This window comes from Helicoverpa zea, chromosome 11 (genome assembly GCF_022581195.2).
Source record: "Helicoverpa zea isolate HzStark_Cry1AcR chromosome 11, ilHelZeax1.1, whole genome shotgun sequence".
Lineage (NCBI taxonomy): Eukaryota > Metazoa > Arthropoda > Insecta > Lepidoptera > Noctuidae > Helicoverpa > Helicoverpa zea.
This window is the reverse complement of record NC_061462.1, coordinates 7307736-7329574: the sequence shown is the minus strand read 5'-3', so window position 1 is coordinate 7329574 and position 21839 is coordinate 7307736. Positions and strand designations below refer to the sequence as shown.

Below are 21839 nucleotides of genomic sequence, written 5' to 3'. Positions count from 1 at the left end.
GTATACTCTCCCTGGAGCACTCGGATATATAGCCCCGCGGGGTCGCTACTCCCCGTCATCCGCCTCAGATGCCCTGCGGGGCTTATTTATATTATTATTTAGGTTATAGATTACCTTAATCACTGGTACTTAATCACAGAGGTGTCTTTTTGCGTATACCTACACTATGGTATACTTAGCCAAAAAAAACAAAAATATGCTCGTTTCACACCTTCTTTAGCCATACCAGGACATATACCTAGCCAGTTTTGGGACATAAATCCGATTTTTTCAAATGTTGTCAGGGTGTTAAACGTGCTGAAAATCTAGAGTTACAGATTACTTATAGATGATTAAGTATCTTATTCATTTTGTTCATTTGGGGGTAGGTATTTTATAGATAGGTAGACTAAGACTGACTGGACAACATAATACTTATTTAGATATAGGTTTGTCCCTATAAGAATTTTCCAGATTATAATGCCCAAACATTTTCATTTCAAATGCACTATTAAAAATTGCAATATTATGGTTTTGCATGGGGCAACGCATGAGCAAGGTCCGTGATGTATATCTCGCAGGTATATTCACAAAATAAGCACCTATTACAAAACAGAAGTTATTACAAAACTGACTTAAAATATGACCTGTGTCTAATAAAGATTAAAGAAATCCTGAGATCTCAGGATTTTTACCCTACTCCTGGTTACAGTTAAAGAATGTACCTACCTACCTGCCCTCACTAATGGTATGTAAGTACATGTAACAACACCAGTGATGTGTTTTTAGCTGGTAAGAGACCAGCACACCCTGATGAAAATGGTTTGGATCCAAAACTGAATGTATTTTTCAAATCAGTCCAGTACTTCCTGAGATTAGCCCATTCAAACCAACAAACTCTTCTATTTTATGATATCTATTGACTATTTAGTATAGATAGATGAGCATTCTATGGACACAACCCTTCACCGGTTATCACCTATACTAACTCACATACTTACTGTACTTATTATTTAATTTATTTCTGTTATGGAAAAAGCCCGAAGTTACAGTACACCTAGGTTTACCTAACTGGCTACACGTAGGTGTAATCGGCTATACCTAAACGGCTAAACTTATCCTCTTATTTTCGCTTAGAACTAAGTGTATCCATCATCATCATCTCCCGAGTTTTTCTCAACTATGTTGGGGTCAGCCTCCAGTCTAACCAGATGCAGCTGAATCAGTATTTTTTTACAAGGAGCGACTACCTAATGGACCCGCGCAACCCAATACAACTTGATAAGACTAGTGTTAGACTTACTGGCTTCCGACTGCCCGTAACGACAAAAATCTATGTAAATACAATAATTAACAGTTACAGCATTAATTACTTTAAACGGTGTTTTGTTGTTTACTATGTATTTATGAAAATAATTATTTACCGTAGGTACTCAAATGGAGTATTAAAACAAGATGCAAAATATATTTTCAGAAAAGCATGTAAAATACAAGACTTTTTGATTTGTATTTATTATGCCGCCACTTCTGCAAATTCAAACTTCCCGGCCACAAAAATTAATGAACCTTCATGGCGCTATGAGCGCTGCTGTGCAGTCTATGGTTAGAACGACGCCATCTTTGTTTGTGTTCACACTATTTTCAAACGTTTTGGGAATGTAAATTAATTGTTAAAATATGTTGTTGGTCAATATTTCACAAATATTTCAGTTACATTAACAAACATTACAGGTATTTTAAAATTAAAAATACTACAGGTTGAAAAATTTGCGCCTCTATCAATATTTTGATTCATTACAAAAGCTCTATGGCTGTGGTCTCTGTTTTACTGCGTTTCTATTGGTTGCTCGGAATCAGTTCTTGTTTAGCCAATATGGCGTCTTTTGTGTTATGAGATGACAACATCGCAGTTTGTGTCCTATTTGTCATTTACTCATATTAAAATCAACATTAAAGATCTACCTCAAAAGTTCAAAGAGAATCGGATAATTAAAATGGAAGTTGTAAAAACGTGATAAACTGTTATGTCGATTGATTACGCATTTGAGTGCATCTGAGGGAAAAGTACTTGGGGCTCCTGTAAAAATGGCGGGTGTGTTATCTTTATGGGTTGTGTTTTCATTTCATTTGGAGAAAGTCTAGTGATGGTCAAAAAAGTGTTATTGATGGATTTTTAAAGTGTCTCGAACATACAATTCGCGTTTGGAATCGGCATGTGTTTCTCACTTTGACATTTGCCTAAACGATTGATTAGACTGAGTCGGTGCTGGTGTCATCGTTATTGATGAAATTATCAGCATGTCGCGCTGGGGCAGAGGCCGAGGCGGTAGCGTGGCCGTACCGCTGGATAGTGCTCTCTTTAGAGAAAATAGTAACTGCCCAACAGCAGCTCGTTCGGCGGGCACGGTGGGCAAATGGGGAATCACTAGCTTCACGTCGATTAGAAGCGCACCTTACGGTAAGCACGTTTACTAATACATTTGTCATTTATAAACAACCTTGATGTCAAAAACTATAAGTTAACCATATTTTTCATGTTATGACAAGATTCTCATTAGATAATTGTTGGTAATCAGTTATTAATCATAGGTGAAAGTAAGTTTTTGAACAGAGCATTTATTTTGGACGAATGTTGCTACTTCGATTGTCTATGGTACATTTATATCATTAGATAATTTATTTATGGTTTACTTTGTTTATTTACTATTTGTTTACCTTGATATTCCAGCATATGCAAACAATATTCTTAAAAAGCCTGTGCAAGATCAGAACAGTCCGCTGACAGTGCCAGCAGTTGAGACTGAGCAGCCACCACCAAAGCCCAAGAAATTCTTTAAATCTCGCAATGCAGAGGTCTACCCACCAGTTCCACAGATCACTTATGCTCCCCCAGTACCTGCTGCACCCCTCTCACCTGAACATCCTTCACACAGCAAGGAAAAGAAAACAACTAAAAGAAACAGGGCTTCTTATACAAGAGATTCATCATCTCCTGAATTACCTCGCCGCAACTCTGAAAAATCTAAAGCCAAAAGAGGTGCAGTGGCCACAAAGGCATCCAAAAAGGAAGAAGCACCAGCTGAAAATACTCAACCTCCAAATAAACGTTACCTGGTTCGCAATCGTGATAAAGTGATCAATTATGCTGAAGATGGCAGTAATAGCCCCATTCCAGAGTTCACTCGGTATGAATCAACACAATCAAAGGTTGCCTCACCAAAAGTACCATCGCCCAAAGCCAGTCCATTAGTAAGTAGTCCAACTGTCATTAAAACAGATGTTACAAGTCCGTCTACAAGTAAAGAAGCGAATGAAGAGCGTAAACCACCTCCAATAGTTCTACGAATATCCAAAGGAACATCAAGAATTGTAAGCACAGATTCAAATGAAGGTTTTACATCTCCTAGTTCTGATAGGCATTCATCTTTGGATACTCACTCAGATGTTGGGTCTGATCATAAAAAGAGTCCATCTATGGAAACAATATGCTCTCCCAAGCATGAAGGTCTTAAAATTACAATCAAGTGCGGTGGTCTTACTCAGGAAACCAAAAAAGAAAAGAAGAAGGAGAAAAAAGATCACAAGTCACACAAACGTCATCACAAAAACTCTGATGATGAGCCATTAAAGAAATTAAGTTCCCCACAACCAGGGACAGATGCATATGACCTTTACAAAACCCTTGCATCACCATCACAAGAAACTGAGAAGGAATCCAAGATCAAATTGTTGCCTGGAGATGATATTGAAACTCAACTTGCTAAACTAGATTCAGGCTCAGTTATTACATCACCAAGACTGGAAGTTCAACCCAATGAGCTTCCACCAGAACCCAAACCCCCAGAGAGTAACACTGGAAGATCTCGAAGAAACAGGCCCAATATTAATTATAGTGAAAATGATGATTATTTGGATGCCCTGACAACTGGTATTCCAAATAAACATGGAACTAAAACAGTAAGTGACATCAAAAAGGAAGGAAGAAAGACTAGGAGAAAGCAGGAGACCCTTGCTGATATAGCTTCTACTGTTACCACTCCAGAGCATGAACAAACCATTGAGAAAAATGAAATTCCTATTGAGAAGAATGATTTGATTGACATCCTCTCAGGAGGAAGCGACAGTGGTAAAGGTGGAGATACACCTAAAGTGAAGAGTTACAGGAAGCATAAAAAGCATGTTAAAAATTCAAGCCCTGATCATGATGTAGAAATGCCACCAGAAGATATCCCTGTAGAACAGGGTGCAGCTAGTGAAGAAGTTGGACAGGAAGAGGACACTAATGAGGTAGTTGCTCAAGCATTTAATACTAATAACACTCCAACCTACTCCCAAGCCAACACACAATCTTCAGATTCAGCTTACAATAGCTGCCCTAATGAGAATTTTGAAGAAGAGATTCAGAAACCTCAAGAAGATGTGTTTAAATCTCCCAGGGGTATGTGTGATACAGAAGATCATGTACCGAATGATGAGAAGCCTAGTGTTAAATTAGTTATAACCAAGAAGAAAGGATCTATATTTAAGAGTAAATCACTTGTGAATGACAATCCATCACCCCTGCCGGCTAGGAAGAGACGTCATCTGTATAGACATGAATGGGCTAATGATGTAAGTATTATGGTATATATCTAAACATCCTATGCACTAAGTAAAAATTGGTTATTTAAAAATTTGTAACAGATTGTTAATAAAGTTATATTCAAGTAGTATTGATCATCAAATTGCTTTTGATTTTTACAAAAATAGCCTGATATAAATTCTTTCACGGGTTAAAAATCTTAACAATTTATTAATAGTTTTATTATTGTATGACACAATTAACCTTGAAACTACAAGTACATTGTACAAATGGCTTAGTAACATGCTGAAACAATACCACAGTTTTTGTTAAAGCCATGTTATTGTAATTGCAGAAAGGAAATGAGACTCCAAGGCCTGAACCTGTAGAGAATGCAGAAGTGAGGAATCAAGTTGGTGAGGTATCGGAGGAGCTCAGCAGAGTGACTAGGTATAGAGCTCCAGATCCTATAGTTGATGATCCTGTTGAGGCAGTGAAACCTTATACTAGCGTCAAGTGCAGTAAAGAGGCTAAAGAGGTATATTACATTTCACATGAAGTTCTTAACTCTTCATTTTCATAAAATGGAGCATGCTTTTATAATGCAGGTGTAAAAATAATACTTTTCTGTTTACAGTTTTACACAGTGGTTAGAAACGTGAAGAAAGCACATCAGATCCAGGAAATTGGAGAATTCCAAGAGTTCAATGATGATGTGGAATATCTATTAGATGCTTTGCAGGTAAAGAAGACAAAGTTTTATATTCAGTTTGTCTGTATTTCATAATAATTTCACTTACACTAATCACCTTATCATAATACAATATAATTAACTGTGCTTGTAGCCACATTTTTTAATTCAAATCTTTGTATGCATACTTTCATAGAAAAGTGAGTTGTTTATATTTTACAAGAACTTTATGCATTGTTTAGAATAACAACCCGATCTCGACGCGTTGCCTGTCTGCGATCACGCTGGCGAGCAAATGCACCGCGCCCGCGTTCCGCATGCACTTGCGAGCGCACGGCACCGTGCAGAAGTTCTTCAGCGCCCTGCACGACGCCACCAATGATCAGGTTAGTGGCTTATATGGGTTATTATTTATCTGTATTAAAATGGCTATATATCTATTCGAGTAGGTAAAAGTATACGGGTGATTTTCAGAAAAGAATACCCTGTGACGCACAGGAAATATTTTTTTTTTATTTCGTGAATTCTATTTTATTTACTCTAATATTAAAGAATATATTGTTAACTAGCTAAATCTGCATTTTAAATTAAAATTATAATATGATTTTAAGAAATATTTAAGTTTTTCTGTCAGCGTATGATGCATAGTATACCTGAACGTCACAAAATATAATTAATTAGAAATAAAACAAACAAGTATTAAAACGAAATCAACTTATGGTGGCATAAAGATATACTTAAAATCTTTTAAAAACAAACAAAACGATAGCATAATTCTATAAGATTATTAAATAATCAGCTAAATAATTTCACTTTCGTCACTTCTTGGACACATCTCACTAGAAAAGTTGTCATTACTAATGATACCCGCTACAATTTCCAAAATCAAGCCTAGTGAGAAATTTTAGATACTAACAAAATACTATGATGCCAAAATAAACGCTATAAAATGAAAAATATATATTTTTAAACCATTTTTGTAACATCCAGAATATGGGACAGTGACTAATATGAAAATTTCGTGATTGATAAGAATAATTTGAGCAATGTCCACACTGCCGATTTCAAAACACAATTACAAAGAATAAAGTATTAACTCACTAAATTTTTAGATATAAACCTTTACACACACATATATAAACAAAACCGATTAAATGTAAGCCTTTTCGTTTGATACCTACCACACGACGCTCCCATAAATTATTTAATTGTACACTAAGCTTTACAATTCAATATCGTTACGATTTTGTTCCGGTAGTATGTAACGTGACGCACAGGAGGTGACGTTTTCATCTCACGAGACTTTTAAAATTGAAAATAACTAATATTTATTTAAAAAACCTTGTTTTTAGCCTTACTAATCTAATAATGATGAGTTGTTTATGTTATATACAGTGTTATAGAGTTAAGAAAACAATTTATTAACCTTTTAAATACTGCCACTATCCGGAACAAAAATTTTGCGCGCCGATGATACCAAAATTGTCGTCACAGTTTTAGCCTTACCTGACTTTAAAACGGCAATGGCGGAATCCTAATACGGTCATAAAGTTGCCAAGAAGGTAGAAAAAACACAAATTAGTAGATTTTGTCTTGAGTACGATATCAAATTCACCGTGACGAAACCGGATTTTCCGGAACAATGATTTTCGTAGGACAACATTAAAATAATGATATTTCTTAAAATAACAATAAATTTATGGCATAAAAATTAAAAATACGTTTTTAGAAATACAGAGACTAAGTTCAAAAACTTAAACATACCCAAAAACGAATATTTTAGAAGTAATCTCCAAGAGCGCCATGGGACACACGATATTTATACGTCCTCTTTAGGTTTATTTTAAATATAAAAATAACTATCCACTTTTTATGCTACATATTGATTTAATTGTACATTAAAATATATACCTAAATTTATCAAAAACTCACTTTCACACGTGCCATATAAAAAAATCAAAATAAAAATGTTTGAAGGTGTGGGACAGGCCGATTTTGCTAGGGTCAAGTTTTCTGAAAAACACCCAATCTAAATAGGTATTTTTTAGTGCTTAAAAGAATGATTGTATTGATAAGATAGTTATTGTTAATTGTACTAATATTGATTTTCAGCCACATATAAATTATTAGTTCTTAATTTAATAAAGTAAACCACCAACACAATTGGAGTTAGGATAGTTCATAACATTCAATTGCTTGTCTGTTTTATTTATCTCTATGTTGATAGTGATAAGACAAAGTTGCAACAATCAATCACTGTACAATTTTGTTTATCTTGACCCAAACAAATTAATAAACAAAATACATATTATGTAATATTCATTTAGTTTACAAAAACAAATAGGTTTAACCAAATCTCGACATCTATTACAAGATAATTATTGTGGTGTTAATTTTTCCCCTCATTAAGTGGCTTTAACAATATAAAAACTAATTATCACATAAAGCTTGTTGTCATTACATAATATTGTCATGATGATGCTACATATTTCAAGATAAACAAGCATTGTATGACTTTGCACTTTAAGTTGTGGCATTATAAATTCAATTTTATGATTAATCTGTCCTATGCTACTTATAAACTGAAAAACTATCATTAATCCAAATTAAAATAGAAACTAATCTATATTTGTAATAGTGCTTTTATTTGTTCATTGGTAATATTAGCTTGTATAACTTGTACCATGTAGGTAAAAAAAATAATATTATAATGATCTTTCTTTACAGAGTTTGGGTCTATGTACTGCAACGGTGATGTTTGTGTTGTCACAAGATCGTCTCAACATGGATCTGGACCGTGAATCACTTGAACTTATGCTCAATTTACTAGAATCTGATGCATCACATAAGTAAGTTTCATTGTTTACTTAAATAATAATAATTGTTTATTTGTATAAATAACTAGCTTTTCCCCGGGGGTTTTACCAATTCTCGAGGAAAGTACTTCTCGCAACAGGCGAAAAAAGTGCCCTTTGTCAGGCTTAATTTTAGGCGTGAAACTGGACATACAGACAGAGTTACTTTATCATATTTTGTAATATTAGTAAAATAAATTGAAATGTATGTAAAAATCTACATAATAACAATTTATGTTTCTTCTAGGAATGCACTTGACGACTGTGGCCTGACATCAGCACAATTGACGAAGACCCAGGAGAGAGTTCGTGAGCTTTGCGCTGAAATTAAAAGCCAAGGGAAAGCACAGCATTTGGATCTGGAGAATATTACTGTAAGTTATCTGCCTTTTAAATGTAGACATATTGTTTGTCTGTTTCTTTTGTATGTATGGATTGTTCAAACATAGAAAGCAACAAAATAGATAGGCAATGAGGTCAATGATAGGATACTAATGATAGATAATATATATTATGTGGTTATAAGATTTTTAGGGTTCCGTAGCCAAAATGGCAAAAACGGAACCCTTATAGTTTCGTCATGTCCGTCTGTCCGTCTGTCCGTCTGTCACAGCCGATTTACTCGGAAACTATAAGTACTACAGTGATGAAATTTGATGGGAATATGTGTTGTATGAACCGCTACAAAAATATGACACTAAATAGTAAAAAAAAGAATTGGGGGTGGGGCCCCCCATACATGTAACTGAGGGATGAAATTTTTTTTTTCGATGTACATACCCGTGTGGGGTATCAATGGAAAGGTCTTTTAAAATGATATAAAGTTTTCTAAAAAACATTTTTCTTAAAGTGAACGGTTTTTGAGATATCAGCTCTCAAAGTCGTAAAAAGTATGTCCCCCCCCCTCTATTTTTATAACTACGGGGTATAAAATTCTAAAAAAAATAGAGGTGATGCATGCTAATTAACTCTTTCAACGATTTTTGGTTTGATCAAAGTATCTCTTATAGTTTTTGAGATAGGTTGATTTAACTGTAATTTACGGAACCCTTCGTGCACGAGTCCGACTCGCACTTGGCCGGTTTTTCAATTCTACTTTCCCTAACCGTAATAAAAAGGAGTCCTTGTATTATTTTATTCATAGGGATTAGGTGGGATGCAACTTTCCCGTTTGCGTTATGAGTTTATGTGTGTATGCACTGAAGATATCTTATCTCAAATAAAGTGCAACGAGAAAAGAAACATTTATTTTTCTTTAAATAAAACAACAAGTAATATAAGGAAAATCTTTACTTTAAACCAGATACCTATAATATCTGTTTATCTTGTTTCATTTTTATAAAGGTTAAAATAGTAGTACTTCCCTATTTATCGTTATTGAACCAAGTATGTAGAATATAATGTCTTGTCTTGTTCAGGTCAAGTAGCAAGCATCAATATTGACCTTGGTTGAATCTAAGTAAAAAGGAGTTGTTTTTTAATAAGTATTTTATTATGTATTATCCGTTTTCCCGCGGTTTCACCCGACTCCCGACTACTGCTCGTACCGGGATAAAATATGGCTTTTGTTACTCGGGAAGAAGTAGTGTAGCTTTCTAACAGAGAAATATTTTTTCAAATTCAGTAGTTTGGGAGCCTTTAGGGTACAAACAAAAAATATTACTATAGGAGAGTTGTTGTGCTCGAAATAAACAAATAAATATACATATATAGTTCAACAACCAATGATTGATACCAATTTCAAATTTCAGGTGGGTCATTTAGCAATGGAAACTCTTCTCTCGCTGACGTCAAAACGCGCTGGTGAATGGTTCAAGGAAGAACTTCGCGTATTGGGCGGCGTCGACCACATTGTTCGCACGATTCAGGACTGCGCCTTGAAACTTGACACGCCGATCGAAACTTGGACCAATGCTGATGTTGAAGTGCTGAGGAAGGCCGATAGGTGTTTGCGGGTCCTGGAAAATGTAAGTATTTCGATCTTTAATATTTTTTAATGCGGAATTAGTTTTTTACGTGTTTACGTTAAGTTTTCGGATGATACTAACATAATTATGAAAGATGGTAGATCTTGATGTATTGAAAAAAATATAAAATAAAATATAACACAGATAGGCTACAAGCTGTTTGACCGAAAGATGAAATGAATTTTTCATGGTAAATTACTGAATATTTGTTCATAAATAACAAATGGATTGTAGTCTTAACCTTTATTTCAAAGTCGAAATCCTTTATTGAAATTAGACTAATTAAACTACCGTTTTGTTTACTTACAAAATTACAAAAGAGCAACACCTTCACAAACTTTCACCAATTCCTATTGTTATTCGTTTCCATACTCCATAAATTACAATGAAAGAAAAAAAAACTACATAAAGCAGAGAAGCCGTTTCTTTGCTAACGTAACATAACGTAAAACATCGTATAACTAACTAACAACACAACTCCACAGGTGACGCAAGCAAACGAGGACAACCAAATCTACCTATGCGGCAACGGCGGCGTCGCAGCCCGCACCGTGTGCGGCGTGCTGCGCGCCTGGTGCGGCGCCGCGCGGCAGCACCACGCGCTGCGCCAGCCGCTGCTCGATGCTGCACTGCCGGCGTTGAAAGTACTGCTGAATTTGTCGCATAACTTTGGGCCTAATGGTGAGTGACTACGTATACTAGTGAATAAAACGCACTATATGAGTTGTCTATCCAGCCTTTTGGTATGTTGGGGTTGGGTTCCAGTCTTACGGAATGCAGCTGTAGTACCAGTAACAAAGAGCGACTGCTCCTCAGCCCATTTACTAAATTGAAGTAGCAATGGTCGAGGCAGATAGCTGGCCGATAGTGTAACGGAGTTCAGGATTGGCAACCACGCACCACTTGGAAGACGCAGCGTGGGCAAGCGTCACTAGACGGAAGGACAATCTGGCCAAAGTCGCCGGGATGCAGTTCATGCGCGTTGCCTAAGATCGAGCAAAATTTAGAATTTTGGGGGATTCCTTTGCTCAGAAGTGGACATCTTTTAGCTGAAACGACAACAACGACAATGAATTAGTTTTTATTTAATGTTAAAAGTAGATATACGAATTAACACAACAGGAATTGCGATATAAAAAATTCAGGATACAAGACATATCTTGCGTGTTCACATACAAAACTTATAGAATCATAACATCAAGAAACAAGAAATCGTATTTTTTTAGTTCTTTACATGATAAAACTTTTTTGCAGTGTCCTTAGGAGCGCAGGTGATTGGTGAACAGCCATCAGTGATGGAGACTTGTCTCCTCATTCTGTACAACCAAGGGAACTTCATTCCTGACAACAGAAACTTCGAATTTAGTGTTTGCGTAAGTATCCAACTGCGTAATATAAATGCACAATACTCGAAGGTTTTGGCCTTGACGGCGGAGAAAAGAAGCATTGCTTTCTTTGATACTAGATGACTACATCACTTAATTAGACTATTCTATTGAAGGATGTTTATAAATTTTGACAAAGTATTCTTTAAATAAACCAAACCACAATTTTCATAAACGATTATCGACCGTCTACATAATTATTGGAATGGTACAAATACATAATGAGTCGTTAGTTTTATTGATCCAGTACCCTAAAGAGTGCATGACATCACTAGACATATTTATTTAAAACACGAACATGACCTGAATATTTATTTAATTCTTCATTACGCAGGTGTTGTTGCTGTTAATAAACTTAGTTCAGAACAACGAAGCGAATACCGAGAGGCTGTTGAATGCGCGAATTCGTGTTGACAACGAAGATGAAATCATATCCAGGAGTATTGGAGCGCTAGACCTTATTGTAGATCTGTTCTATAAGAGAGAAGACCTTGCTAGGTAAGTCGAATATAAACTTTATATATATTACGAAGACCTCATATATATTATGAACTTTATACATAATATTACCTATTTTTAACTCAATCCAACTTTTGATACAAAAATTAATGTATTGCCGTCGCATGATACTTCGACAATTTGAATGAAAGGTAATGTTGAAGATAGAATACGCGTCATAAATGGATAAAATATATTTATTATTGTTTTACTATTTCAAATCCCATAATGGAACAATGAGAATTGTTTTTTGTTTTTTTTTTTTAATTTTACTGTACAGATTGACAGCAATTTCTGTGTGCAGCAAAAGTGACATATGTATGTGTACACTGAAACTATAAGATCATGTAATCTTACAGGCGGGCTGAGGAAAATACCGACGCCATTCTAGACGGTGAAAAGGAACCGGACGATAATAATGACAAGAAGAAGCAATCTCAAGACGACATAGACGAGACTGTTGCGAAGTGTAAGTATTTGTTTTATTACCGGCTTAAATACCGGCTACATTATTTTGGACTTCGATATTTCTTCATCGCACTGTAGGGCACAGGTATTCTCTCACACAAGGAAGGAAAAGGATTGAACGATAATCAACCACGCTTGCTCAATGCGGGTTGGTGATTTTAAACTTTATAGTTGTCTCCTCCAGATGTTTTCCTTCACCTTTAATCAGCCATTCATGTCCATTCTTCGTAAGTAAAGTGTGACAATTGCATTTTTCTAATTACTATCTGGTTAAAAATTACATATGGGGGTACTTTTTATATGAGTATGGAATGAGGTGAACAATGAACCATTGGGACGCGGGTAAAACAGTGGAGAACAACTGTAACAGCAAAGTAGTTAGGAGCAAAACAACGCGTTATTTTAATTTTAAAAGTATTTTGTTTAATACAAAGCCGGATACATATTTACGAATGTAATGTGAAATGTCAATAAAAGAATTTGTTGCTGTCCAAATTGTCGCAACATATCACAGTATCAATGTAACAAAATTCCCATAGTGGCGGTGGCGACGCCTTGTGAGTATTACAACTAGTGCGCGTGATCCGCCTTTTGTCGGTTTATTCGCCGAACATAAAGGGGCGCGCAGTGTGCACGGAGCGTCAGTATGGACGGGTTGTGTGTGTTTAGACTGAGCTATGTCCGCTGAGTGCTTGCTGGAAACAGATGCGAGCACGGCATACTCGATTCGTGCGCGCCTGGCTTCCACACTTTTGAAATGCTCCTTTTATTATATGTCGTAGGGTCGTAAGGGGATGGGCCGGATGGGATTTTCTTTACGTATTGTTGTATCTGTTGAGAAGTGGGATAACCTGAGTTTTGTATGTCCTTAGTGCTGGCGCGTGCGGGTGCGCACATGGAGCACAGCATGGTGGGCGCGTACATGGCGCTGCTGCTCGGCCACGCCGCCGGCGCCGCGCCGCGCCACGCCGCCGCCGTGCGCGCGCGCGTGCCGCTCTACGCGCCGCTGCTGCCCACGCTCAACAAGTACTACGCCTTCCTGTCGCTCACCGCCAGCGTAAGTACACACGCCACATGCGCTGCTGTGAGGCCACGCCGCCGGCGCCGCGCCGCGCCACGCCGCCGCCGTGCGCGCGCGCGTGCCGCTCTACGCGCCGCTGCTGCCCACGCTCAACAAGTACTACGCCTTCCTGTCGCTCACCGCCAGCGTAAGTACACACGCCACATGCGCTGCTGCTCGGCCACGCCGCCGGCGCCGCGCCGCGCCACGCCGCCGCCGTGCGCGCGCGCGTGCCGCTCTACGCGCCGCTGCTGCCCACGCTCAACAAGTACTACGCCTTCCTGTCGCTCACCGCCAGCGTAAGTACACACGCCACATGCGCTGCTGCTCGGCCACGCCGCCGGCGCCGCGCCGCGCCACGCCGCCGCCGTGCGCGCGCGCGTGCCGCTCTACGCGCCGCTGCTGCCCACGCTCAACAAGTACTACGCCTTCCTGTCGCTCACCGCCAGCGTAAGTACACACGCCACATGCGCTGCTGCTCGGCCACGCCGCCGGCGCCGCGCCGCGCCACGCCGCCGCCGTGCGCGCGCGCGTGCCGCTCTACGCGCCGCTGCTGCCCACGCTCAACAAGTACTACGCCTTCCTGTCGCTCACCGCCAGCGTAAGTACACACGCCACATGCGCTGCTGTGAGGCCACGCCGCCGGCGCCGCGCCGCGCCACGCCGCCGCCGTGCGCGCGCGCGTGCCGCTCTACGCGCCGCTGCTGCCCACGCTCAACAAGTACTACGCCTTCCTGTCGCTCACCGCCAGCGTAAGTACACACGCCACATGCGCTGCTGCTCGGCCACGCCGCCGGCGCCGCGCCGCGCCACGCCGCCGCCGTGCGCGCGCGCGTGCCGCTCTACGCGCCGCTGCTGCCCACGCTCAACAAGTACTACGCCTTCCTGTCGCTCACCGCCAGCGTAAGTACACACGCCACATGCGCTGCTGTGAGGCCACGCCGCCGGGCGCCGCGCCGCGCCACGCCATGCCATCTTCTTCATTCGTGGCCGCTCTTCGCTACATTTGTCAGTCCATAGTGGAAGAATTGTCGGAACCATCGGCGGTCGATTCTTCATCCCATATGGCCCATTGTCTTTAGAATTTTGTTATTCCATCTTGCGCTATTTATACCTTTTAAAGATAAAAGTATAAACCTGATATTAACTTATTAAAATTTTCACTTCAACGTGTTTAACCACTGAGTTTATCGCGGGTTATAATCTCTCTTATCTACATTACAGGCCGAGGCCGCTATTGTGGCTCACGTTAAGGCTACGCATCGTATCATCGAGTTCATGAAGGCGAGCGACAAGGAGGCCGAAGCTGCAGCTGAACCGCCCACAGACGTGCCACAAGACATGTCGCTAAGCAACCTCAACTACAGCCTCAACTATAATACGTCTAGTTCCGACCGTATGTCCTCCTCAATGGAGCTGGACGGCTACCACTGAGACGCACTCAGCGCGTGTGTGACCGGGACTCGGCCAATTCGCATACGCAACGTATCGTAAGGCGAGAACAATACGAGCGCATACAATTTAGATAAGCAGCGTAGGCAACAACGCTTCATTTGAAAATGTATGCGTGGGATTAGATTCGCTTACAATATGTGCCGTGTGTGTTATGCCTCGCTTGTGCTCACCGATGCCGAATCTCGTGCGAACTACTGAATTTTCGCTAGTGATCGCCAGTCGTCCGGCCCAACAGGCAAGCCAACCGATGTTGGCCCAGTTCGAATAGTGAAACCGTGGACGATACTGAATCGCATCGTTGTGCCCACAAGTATAATCATAAGTTTTGGTTAGAAATGCAGATCGTTAAGTACCGGGAATGTTTTATGATAAACGGAGATTTATTACTGTTCTGTTGGCTGATAGAGTTTATGTAGGATATTGGATAGTGTCGAGCGTTGATTTCGACGTGAACTTCCTAATGGCTTGACATTTAGGAATGGCGCGTGGTTTTGTTAGTGCATGCATATGTGTCTTAACATGTATCTACTAAGCGTTTAGATATTCGGAGTCTTGAGTTCATCCTTGTTGTAAGACTTGTAAATACGAACCAAATCAACAAATAACCCTTGTATATTGTGAACACCCTTTAGCAATAGTATATAATATGCCATTTGTAAAAGTGAAACAATATTATAGGTGGTGGACGTTTGTTTGCACGCGGCTATTATAAGTACCTCTTCTCTTTGTATCGATACTTCTTCCTTCTCTTTGATATTGTAAATATAAATCACAGACTGTTAAGATGATAGTTATGTTGACGACATAGATATGGGTTATGAAGTCTTAATTAAATTGAGATATTCCGAGTTTAAGCCACTGAACTGGCAATATAAAAGTGCAAAAATAGTCGAGTAAGTGTATAATAGATATGTATTCTTTTATGTGAATATTGTGTCTGCACTTTTTTGTATTATACCACTCCGAGAGAGTTACAAATTATTAGAGTATTGTTCTATTGAGGCACAATCGTTTATTGTAAATAAATTTTAGCTAGTACCAATAGTTCGGTCTCTGTTGAGGAGTAAATTTAGAGTAGGAACAGTTGACGATGTCTGCGTATGTTGAGACGTAATGCAGCGGGCAGCGTGACGTCACGCCGCCCGCCACGAGATGGTGCAAAATGTACAAACACTCACTTGATAGTCGCTCGCAAATGAGAGAATGACCTGTGCTTAGATATTAAAAAATTAGGACAATTTATGATGTTGGATTTTTAACCAGTTGTAGGACTAGACGACGTTTGAATAATGATTTCCTTATCATAAACTTGTTTGCAAAAGACTCCATGTTCACAACTCGACTGATGTCCATTAGGCAACATTTTATTTTTACGATTGAAATATAGAACTAATTATTAAGGCACATAAATTACTTAATTTTATCTAGTATCGCAGATTAGACGTTTTTCTAAATCGAATATTTGAGTATGTCTAGGAATTTTGTAACAATGACTTTAATTTGTCACCAGCTCTCAGCGATACACTGGATGAGCCATAGATAAAAATGAACTACAGACAAATTAGGTTTTGTAATTGCTTATATAAATCGTTGTCATTGTCGTCCCATGTATTTATAAGGATTTGTTGATATTTGGCACAATTTGGCTCTGCAGCACTAAATAAACATGTTGGATTATACTGTGTCGGTGACAGAACTTCATTCCTAATAATAATTTATGTCAAGTTAGTTGTTACATTCGTGTTTGACGCATTTTGTTCTGAATTTAATATTATTAAATTGGAGATTGTAGTAATTATGTTCTTATATACACAATACGGTTGCACGGTTCGCATGAATTTCACACGAGAAGCAACGTTTCACTGTTACGGGAATGCACGGAGTCAATTCTGCTCTTCGTTACCTTGTGACGACATTTTCTGACAGCTTTACTTTATTTATAAGACGTTTTTTAAGATGACGAAATGGGTATATTATGTAACTCAAGTTGTAAACTCGCTGTGTTTTGTTAAATTACAGCTAGGATTATTATATTTAAAAGACCAGGGGTTTCCTTATCAATTTATTTTGTGTACAGCTATGATTTTATTATTGCCTAAATTATATTTACGTAATTTATTAACCTGTGTATGTATGAACTAAGCGTAGCTCTAAAGTGCATTTCGTTACGGAATTTTCATCTTTATAACGCCTGTGTTTTGAGTAATATGTTGTTTAAAACTATTATCACGAGAGTTTGATATCTTGAGAAATTATTATTGTATATGTAATGTGTAATTATGTTATAAAGTATTACGTGTAATTATTCAAAGAAGACAATTTAAATAACTAAACTGTTTTATTATTCCAGTACCTAGTGGGAAGTTCCTAGTAATGTGACATATTCTGTAAATATGAACTACCTACCTAAAGGGAAAAAGAGTATTGAAGGACATTAGGTAAGGAAAAAACAAGTGTTATGTTTTAATATATATTCGTGTGAAGAAATATATATCTACATGACAATCACTTAAATCAGTGTAATCGCATGTTTAAAAACTACTTGCACAAATGCAAAACAACTAAATCGAGCTTATTTTTAATTCTCCTTGCAACAGAAAATGCTTCAGAACAGAATGTAGGGCAGCTTACAGTTACAAGGAAAATACAGTTATTTTAGCTCTTAACTCCGCGATAACTACGCACATAAACTACAATAGTTCATAATAACTCAACATAGAAAAACTACAATACAATAACAAACATTATTACCATGATACAATGAGTCCTCAGCAAAATATTCTAAAAGTATTAAATTCGTTCTACAGCATCCACTCGGGCTATGGCGGGGACTCGGATGCTCTGCCAGTCTCCAGTTTCCGTATACCGCTTGTTCACAGCCATCAGCTGCTCGAAGTTTGCCTTCGCAAGTTTGTGTTTATTCCCTACTTTCTGAACTAGCTCCTCATCATAGACTTGTTCAGGTTCTTCAAGTTTTAAATGAGCCTTCATTTCCTGCACTGTCACTAGAAAACAGTTCCATGGTGACCAATCCTCGTTCACATGCCATCTACATAATCTCAATTCCGTGATGTCATCGCATTCGCTGATTGCTGAATGTGAATGCCAAAGTTTCTCCACTATGAAGAAAATATCTTTCTCTTGGAGCACGAAGGCTAAAGACCCCCAACACTTTCGGCGACGTTCGTCACGCTGTACAGCCCTTAAAATAAACTTAAACGGTGTCATATCGATCCAGCTTCGCTCATTCACATCTTTCCACGAGCAGGATTTACAAATCAAACATCCAGTCATTCTCGTGTTCAATGGGAAGTCCGTGTAAGGTTTCACCTGATGGCACAACTCGCAGAAATGAAGATTGCCGTTCTCCATTTTCTTGAAATCTCTTACGTCCTTGTACTTTGTAACTCCAGAGTTTAGTTCAGACGATTGTATTAGCCGGATGACACAGCCAGCTGCTCTACGCCTTAGGTACTCGAGTTGATGAGAATTGTATTGCCTTATGAGCAAATCACTCTCTTGATCCAATAGAGTAATAACTTCTTCAGCTAGAGGATGGCGGAAGTCTTGCAAGGCAAATTTCATGTCGACTAGAAGCTCGATTCGCTCCTTAGTGTCCATATCATTGCGTATAAAGGAATTATATAGTTCTTTTAATTTTTTTGCTTTCTGTATTTCGACAGTTTCCATCGTTATAATTTTACCATCACGACCGTACCAAGCAACAGGTTTTGAAATTTCTTCTAAGAATCGTTTTTCTTTAATCTTTCTGCTATCTTCTCTCACCTTGACTCTGTAGTCCTCAATGCATCGTAGTAATTCTACTTCCTTATCAAGAAGTAATGAAAATTCTGCAATTTTTGGACCTTTTGCGTGCAATTGAGATATTCTGGCAATTTCAGCGTGTTTCCAACGATCAACCTACGAACACGAAAGTGATTGAAAAACATTGAAAGGAGCTGTCTGGAGGACTATGGGCATAATTGAACCACTTAATGAGAATATTCGTTATTCAAAAATATACTAACTACTTATGCCTAGTTCCTATTCTTTGTTATGTGAGAAATGTATATATCATATTCGCAAATAGGTACATTTCTTGACAGTATTAGAATTGTCTCAACACTGGGCCCAAAACTCACCATCGCATAAAGTTGATCAAAATCTTCACGCGTTTTCGGAAAGGTTTTAGTAATAAGATCGTGTCGGAGACGCCTCTCCATCGCTTCTCGTTCCAATCTCTCCTCCTCTTTCATTCTCTCTATCCTTTCCCTGTAAAAAAATACCAAATGTAAATGTATAATACCTATATATTTTGGTTGTGCTGGGAAGTATCGACATTAAAGCCCATGTTCATCGACAACATAAACATTTTTATAAGAAAACTGACTTGTAACCTGTTGGGTCCAATAAGTCAGATTTGCAATCGTCACAATAAAACAATATTTGAAATAATTTTCCAGATACGTCCAATTTGTTTATCCTAGTAATCTCCTACTATCTATGTTACTGTGTATAGATGTATGTCTGTTATTCTTTCAAGCAATAACGGCTTTACCGATTTGGTTGAAAATAGGTGATAGGATAGAATTAACACATAGGTAGGCTGCTATTTACCAACATACCACGCGGGCGAAGCCGCGTTCGGAAGCTAGTAATAAATAAAACATACACCAGTAACTAAATCAATAAGAGACATCAACACTTTACCTGCATTCTTTTAACCATCTGTCAACCATTTGACGATACTGATGATGTCTAAAGGCGCGTTGTATGATTGACGCGTAATGGTTGTGGTTTAGCCTGATGACCATCTCGTAATACGTCTCGTACGGTTTCGGCACGACTATCCTGTCAGTCACGTTTGGGATATATGCGTGCACACTATTCATTTGAGTTGCTCGACTGTAGTTTGTGTCCTGAAATAAATAATGAGAAAAACTTCATTACACCTCTAGGGCCTTATTGAAATTTAAAATTATTGAACCTATGTGCCATTAAAATTTTTAAAACAAAATTTAATTTGCAATAACTTTTTAATTATGTAAAATAATACCACTTTAGCGACAGTTACGTTAGGTACTAGGTAGGTACTTACATGTACGCATTCTTTTTCTTTTGCTGTTTGAGTATCTCTGCAGTTCTTCGACTCTGGTGGCAATTTCTCAGGTTTCTGAGGTGTTTGGGTGTACGCGTGATGATAAATGACACCTGAAAAATATTTTTGAGAAAATGTTACATAGAGCAACTAATTATAAAATGTGTAGGTATTATGCCTGTAAATTTACTTCTCATCATTTAAAATATTGCGAAAGTAAAGTACCTGTATGTACATTTCTATATCCTCCTAAAAATGGCTTTCGCATAGGATCTGAGAATATCTCTACATTAATCTGTTTAATTTCGGTGCCAAACGGTACTGACACACTTAAGACGTCATTAACTGGATTTTCCTTATATAATTTGGCTAAATCCAGTGTGGCTTTATTTTTCGTTACTAATTCAACCTCTGCTATTCCATATTTATCATAATCGAGGTCCATAAGAGCCATACGGTCCTTCAATATACAATCTCCTCTTAAAAATACCAAATTATTAGGGTCCTGTAAAAATAGTTCTGCCAAGTTTTTCTTTATCTCGTGAATCTTTATTATGGAATGGTATGAACGAGTAAAAGTGGCATTCTGATTTGAGACCCTGAATTTAATAGCTATAAATGGCATTTCTTTCTTCTTTGGGAGAACTGCGTGCAATAATTCATGGACGTAAGATTCCTTTGGTATCGATGATAAGGAAAAATCTTCAGAGTCCTTCGTAAAGACATCGATCGAAAGGGATCCAAGTGGATCAGCCTTGAGCTGAGATAAGAGACTCGCTTCGTTCAATACATTTCTATTTCTAGTTAGTATAAGGTTACTGTTTGACACGCCGAGTAATTTTGATAACTTTCGTTTAACGAACTTGACGGGTGTAGACGTGGGGAAGACTTTAGTGAACACATCATTGGGGTGTAGCGGCGACTTGAAGGTGACAAGTACGTGGCTAATGGGGCATATCATCTGGTCTGCTTCCCTCGCGCATGGTGCTGTCGGGTAGCGGGACTTGTTCTCATCTCCTGAAGGTGTAGTCTTGTAAGGTGGGGCTGTGAGCAACTTCTCTCGACCTAATTCGCACTGGCACGCAGCTCCCTGCGAGCTTTGAGGAACTGGTGCGATCCCTAATAGTTGGTGCACGTCCACTTTCTTCATGTTTCAAATACTTTACTGCAGACACTAGAATAAAAGATAAATAAAGAGAATCAACACTAATTTTCAAAACCTTTTGTAAACGATTTGACATAACAAATATTGACGATTGACTTTGTTTCTGTTGCTTAGATACAATAAACATAAGCTGTTGCTGTGTAACATATTTACAAATAACGCCTTTTTGCCAACACACGTTACTATCACAAGGAAACAAAAATAATTACACAAATGTTCATTGAATTATGTATTAATGTTGGCAGCGTCCCTACTACCTACTCACTTACATGGCTCGCCATACCCATCTGATTTACGAGCATGCCTTAAATGTCTACACCAGTCTAGGCTTTGAACATTCTTTTAAAAAGCAGTTAGGTTATTGTGATCAGAGTAGTTGAGATCTATGTTCTAATGCAGTAGAACATATTTGTAAATATCTAATTGGTGTAAATTAGGGAGGATGGTAGGTGGTAACAGGTAACATTTCAAGTCTTATACAGTAGTAGAGACTGTTTGTTACACCTACAAGACTGAATAAACTGGGGTAAAGAATAATATAATTATACGAAGAGTTTTTAAACTTAGTTTTCTTTTCCGCCGATGAAGATACAGGGCGTTGTTTGTTTCCATAAAGAGCGAATTAACCGCTTAGCTTTAAAAACTAAACTCCTTTGA

At 38.3% G+C, this 21839-nt stretch overlaps 2 protein-coding genes across 2 annotated transcripts; one reads left to right on the top strand and one right to left on the bottom strand.

Moving 5' to 3' along the window:
* Positions 1-1844: 1844 nt before the first annotated feature.
* Positions 1845-17252, top strand: LOC124634315 (protein wings apart-like). The gene is made up of 14 exons (XM_047169846.1): positions 1845-2437; positions 2708-4590; positions 4896-5078; positions 5178-5282; positions 5474-5617; positions 7959-8080; positions 8334-8460; positions 9838-10053; positions 10539-10734; positions 11308-11426; positions 11773-11936; positions 12296-12405; positions 13277-13461; positions 14689-17252. Exons 1-14 carry the CDS (start codon positions 2278-2280, stop codon positions 14896-14898), a joined length of 3924 nt encoding a protein of 1307 aa, XP_047025802.1. The 5' UTR covers positions 1845-2277; the 3' UTR covers positions 14899-17252.
* Positions 17253-17405: 153 nt separating this feature from the next.
* On the bottom strand, positions 17406-21167 carry LOC124634487 (IQ and ubiquitin-like domain-containing protein). The gene is made up of 5 exons (XM_047170084.1): positions 20243-21167; positions 20018-20130; positions 19630-19838; positions 19062-19191; positions 17406-18840 (listed from the first exon to the last, which is right to left on the bottom strand). Exons 1-5 carry the CDS (start codon positions 21165-21167, stop codon positions 17710-17712), a joined length of 2508 nt encoding a protein of 835 aa, XP_047026040.1. The 3' UTR covers positions 17406-17709.
* Between the last annotated feature and the right edge of the window lie 672 nt (positions 21168-21839).